Raw genomic sequence first — 5608 nt, forward strand, 5'->3', positions numbered from 1 at the left:
TTAGACTGAACACAGAGGGATAGAGGGGGAGAGAGGGAGAGACAGACAGAGAGAGAGAGGGGGGGGAGAGGGGAGGAGATGAGAGACTCAGAAATAGAGCTGGGAGTGCCAGATTCGTACTTAGAGATTGAAAAGGAAAGAGAGAGGGAAAGAGAGGGGGGGGAGAGAGAGAGGAGGAGAGAGAGGGAGAGAAAGGGAGAGAGAGAGAGAGAGAGAGAGAGAGAGAGTGAGAGAGAAAGAGAGAAGGAATAAAACCACGCCGTTCTGGTAATATACTTACCTTACTTCCGGATTCCAAACTAATACCTTACCCCCCACCCCCACTTTCCTTCAAACTCACTGCCTTCTTTATCAAAACCCATACCTGTACCAGTACTTGCCAGCCTGGGCGATATGCCCTCTAGTGGGCAATGTGACCGTTTTTGTGGGCAGTGAGGTAAAGAATGCAGGTGTGTCCTGCTCTACATTATGTACATAAAATTGCATAAGATATGCAGTACAAAAATTGTAGCATCTAAAATGTGGTAAAAGAGTATACTGACTATGAAAACGTTGGCAAACATTGATCTATGTTAATGGTCAATTAACCGATGCGCGATATGTAGTCATGAGAGGCGCAGACGAAACTGATCCCTATTCGCTACCTAAGAATTACACAAATTCTATCAGCACAGTACCTACTTTTGAGAATTTTGACGTCAAAGATTTTGAGTTTCACAACATGTCAAGTTTTCAGCAAATGCAGTTCTTTGAATAACGTGATTATGACTCCGAAAAACCTTACAATTTTGATATAGGAGATAGGACATTTGCTTTCTGGCCTCATGGTCTCAGTAACTCAAAATGGCCAAAAATGTCAGAGAGAGCTTTGTAATTCTGAGGTAGCGAATAGTCTTTGATAACGCTTTCACCCCTCTGGAAATAAAGCTCGACGTCTGACAAGATTCATAACTTTCTTAAGTAACCGCTCCTGACTAAAGTTAGCTGATGAGCGCTCAAAGTTTTTAAAACATCTTTTAGTCGAATAAGCAGACTAGGTACATGTATAACAAAAAGAAACGAATTAAGCAGCTCGCTTACCTGGTAAAGAGGATTTTAAAAGGTTTAGCAAAAGGAACGGTGAATTTAAAAGTTCCATTCAACTTTTGAGTCACTGTAACTAAATGATTGTTGGCCCAGCACCGTAGTTTTAAAACTTCTTGCACTTCAGATGTGTGGGGAGGAATTGTCTGCAGCGTTAAGTACTCCATGTTTTCTAGTCTTGTGCTGAGTAGACACTCAATGTTTAAAAATCTTTGGTTTTTCGAAAGCCAGGTTTTGGTGTAGGAAGCGATAACCTCTTTCTTCTTGCAGCATCGCCCGAGCTGGGGAAAAATAATTGTCATAACAATCATCATTATTGTAGAAAAAAATCTGAAATGGGAAGGGGGGCGTCTCCAATAGAAGTTTGGCAAGTAAACATACGCGTAAATGTTTTTAGACAATGTTTTAAAATCGAATCAGCTTTTCTCTTCGGGGGTTTTCCCAGACGCGAGTGATAATAAAACTAAAGAAGTACTGTAAAATAATATTACAAGGTAAAAGCCAAACAAAGAAGGTCTTATGATCAGTTATCAGGGGCTGGTCTGAGCCAGGCAAAGGGGCTAATTATTAATAAATCATCTTACATCAAAATCGTCGTCGTCATCACCGCAAATAAAAGGACAAAAACGGAACGTCTTGAAAAATTTTAATGTTACGGTCAATTACTTTAAAGGTTTTAACATGTACTTAAGATTAGGGTATGTTGTGGTAACAGTGAGTGGTGGACATGTGCATAGGGCGCATGCTGTGTTATTATTAGTAATAACTGTTATTATTTTTAAAATTATTGTTATTGATATTGCTATTATAATTACTATTATTATTATTATTATTATTATTATTATTATTATTATTATTATTATTATTATAATTATTATTATTATTATTATTATTATTATTATTATTATTATTGTTATTATTATTTTTATTTTTGTTATTATTATTATTATTATCTTTATTACCAATTTTATTATAATTATCATAATTATTATTATTGTTATTTTTTTGTTATTGTTATTGTTATAGTTATTATAATCAGTATTATTATTGTTGTTTTTGCTATTGATATAATTGTGGTTGTTGTTGTTGCTATTGTTTTTGTTGTTATTATTATTTGTATCATTATCATCATCATTATCGAAAAAATAATTATAGTCAAATGTATTTCTATCTGTTTCAAAGACCTAGGGCTATACCTGATTAGCTGTCATTGAGAAGATGCCGATAATCATCAATGAGCGCTCCATTTTAAGGATGACGTCACAAATCAGGTTCCGAACTTCAAAAATTTCTGTTGAGATATGTCGGAAAATAATAATTCTGAGCAATAGCATGTAGACTATAAAAATTGAAAGGGCAGCATGGTGTCTTATGTGCAATGCAATGTAATAACAATAATAATAATAGTAATAATAATAATAATAATAATAATAATAAAAATAATAATAATAATAACAATTATAATAATAATAATAATAATAATAATAATAATAATAATAATAATAATAATAATAATAATAATAATAATAATAATAATAATAATAATAATAAATAATCAATTAATAATGATAAATAGCTTTTGTATAGCGCAAATCCCCTTTCGACAGCAAGCTCTGCGCGCTTTACACAATACAATACAATACGATACAATACAATACAACACAACACAACAAAACACAATATGACACCACGATTATGCAATGTAAGGCAACGCAATACAGAACGATGGGATTTTGATGCGATATTCTATACAGAATACGATATAATGGCATGATATAAATATATTGTAAAATTATATAGCGTAGTCTGTTATGATGTTGTACGGTATAATACGTTATATAAAGTATTCATGCATATCATCTTAAAATATTATGGTTTTGCAACGTAGCAACCACAGTTATGCTATATGTAAAACACAACTCATATACTACATGTATAAAGTAAATGTATGTAAATGTAATGAGCTATTAAAAATATAATGATTATGCTATATAATAATTGTGCACGGATATATTATCATACCTCACATCATGCTTTTACATCATGTCATTTCAATAGAAAGAAGTCAGTTTAATTTAACACAACTTAAAACAATCTAAAATACTTGCACATCGTTCTACCTATCCACTGGTTTGATGAAAAGCGAGACCATAAAATCAAAATCCATTGACACTCTTGGCATAGTATGCAGCAAGTCATTCGTCACAGGCTGTGTCTTTGGAATGCAAGGCAGATAAGCTTTGAAACGTTAGGTCCTGTCAGTATGCTGTTGATTGAGGCGGTGGTAAATACACACAGTGTATTCCTTTTTTAAAAAAACTAATTTAAGTGCAGTCGAAACTTCTCTTACTGCCACATGTCCCAGACAGCCACTTGCACAAAGGACCACTTTCCACTTCCCACCTCAATGCTGGTGTGTATGTGTCGGGGCGGGAGATTCTCCTTCTTTTATCTTGCTTTCTGTTCTTTTTTACTTGCCATAAAGACCACCAGTTAGAGATAATCACTCTTCTCCTTTACAAAGAAGGTCGCCCTGAACAGGTTCCATTATATTTAATTAACTTCTTGATAGAAGACAATATACGCAAAAATACGTAAGCATCTGATCTACTTTTGACTTACTGATCTTATCTATGCACTTAGACTTCTGTTTTTGAAATCACGAAAGGAATGTAATTAGGTTCTTTTGACCAAATCCATCAAGTTTGAGTGACTGGGGGTAAAATAAAAGATAGTTTGGGGGTGTGAGGGGCAGGACAGCGGTTTGCAAACACAAAGGTCGTCTCCGAGAGATCAGCTCACTGTCGCTTACGTCGTGGGGTAGAGAGCGGTTATTGAGCTGTTGGCTGAGATGGGATAACCATGTTACCAAAACTTCTTATTTCAAACAAAAAAGAAGTCTACAATGAATTTGATCTCAATACATTGAGATTCAAGACGCAGGAATGTGCTTTTACAGTAAAGGGGTTAAGAACATAATAAAAGTACTAAGAGTCATCATCATCCAGTGCCAGATCTGCGACAGACATCGGCGATCATGGTTCTCCATTCATTTCTTTGCTCGGACACTCTCAAAAAAGGTACTTTCCCTGATCTTTCCCTGTTACCCATTTGTTTAGTTTACCTAAGTATGTTTTTCTGGGGCCTACCCCTGCCTCGCTTGCCCTCAATTTACTAAGAGTAAAGAGGGCTAAATATCAAGAAAGTATTTCTTGATCCTGGGAAGTGCTAAGATTTAGTATTGGGTCCTCATACCCAACCTGGCGCGTCCCCAGGTGGTGGATAGGGGAAAGACCTCCTGATACGGAGGTTGTCTGCTAAGCAGTCGCGAACTATACGTTCATACTAAAGGTCGCAAACCAAATGGGAGATGGCCGTGGAGAGAAGAGGAGAACTCTGGTGGCACAGGTGCTTCAATAAATACTTCACACACTGAAAGAAGGGATCGTCTTGGCGACGGGAGGCGCCATAAACCTTACCAAAGCCCCCACTGCCTTGTGGGTTGTCAGTGGATGACAGAAATTTGTAATGGGGCCAAAACGCTGCTGTGTGAATTAATGGAGAATACCATGAATATAAGCAGACTAGGCGAGGAGTGAGACAAGGATGTGATATGTCACCAGACCTCTTTAACATGTACAGTGAAACAATCCTTAGAAACATAGAAGAATGTCCAGATCTCAAAGTAAATGGAGAAAATGTTAATAACATCAGATATGCAGATGATACAGTTTTAATAGCAGGCTCCGAAAACGATCTTCAATTGCTTTTCGATAATGTGGTAACAGAAAGCGAACGTAAAGGATTTGTGTTGAATGTAAAGAAAATGGAATGCATGGTATTATAATAAAAAAAAGCTGCAAATCCTAGTTAAATCTCATTACCAAAGGTGATGTTTTTGTTTTTGTAAGTGTTTTACGGCGCTCGCAACTGCATAAGGTCATATGAGCCCGCGAGACACACTAAACTTTTTCAGTTGGTAGGAAATTTTGAATTTTGCCAGGGTGGCGGCCGAAACCTACTCTTATCGATTTTAGACCACCAAGGGATCTTTAACGTGCGCAACTTGCACACGGACCCTCCGAGTTTTTCGCCCTTGTCTGAGAAGGCTAGGTGTAGATCTTTCCTACCAGAAGATCAGGGGTGTGGCTGAAAGACAGCAGTAAGAAGAAGCCAAGGAGTAGCAGTAGAAAGGCTGCAGAAAGAATAAGGAGCCAAGAGGAAGGGGCAAAGGATGTGAGGGGGTGGGGGCAGAAAGAGGAGACGAAAGCAGACGACAGAACATTGCCAAAGAGCAGGAAATGAGGTGAAAGGAGACACATTTAGCGAAGAAAATGTTTCGGTCGCTACTCGGATTCGAACCCGGGACCTTTGAATGAGAGGCCAACACCTTAACCTCTAGGCCACGAGAGCCCCCTACCAAAGTTGAAAAGATTAAACAAATCTAATAGTTTAAATATCTAGGATACAATATGATAACATCAGATGCCAAATGTTCCACAGAAATAAAACGGAGAATTACATT

The 5608-nt window shown here is 36.9% G+C and overlaps 1 protein-coding gene across 2 annotated transcripts in view; it reads right to left on the reverse strand.

The window, feature by feature from the left end:
- The window catches only part of LOC101854420, a 4459-nt gene extending 1180 nt beyond the window's left edge, over window positions 1-3279 (reverse strand). The window contains exons 1-3 of one of the 2 annotated variants that reach the window (XM_005101734.2): window positions 3204-3279; window positions 2280-2374; window positions 1081-1364 (exon numbers count right to left, since the gene is read on the reverse strand). In XM_005101734.2, the coding sequence (XP_005101791.1) occupies window positions 1081-1364; window positions 2280-2330 (335 nt within the window). In that variant the 5' untranslated portion in view covers window positions 2331-2374; window positions 3204-3279. The other variant, XM_005101733.3, reaches the window with a different exon arrangement.
- Window positions 3280-5608: the final 2329 nt, after the last annotated feature.

The sequence above is a fragment of the Aplysia californica genome, unplaced genomic scaffold (genome assembly GCF_000002075.1).
Source record: "Aplysia californica isolate F4 #8 unplaced genomic scaffold, AplCal3.0 scaffold00296, whole genome shotgun sequence".
Classification (NCBI taxonomy): domain Eukaryota; kingdom Metazoa; phylum Mollusca; class Gastropoda; order Aplysiida; family Aplysiidae; genus Aplysia; species Aplysia californica.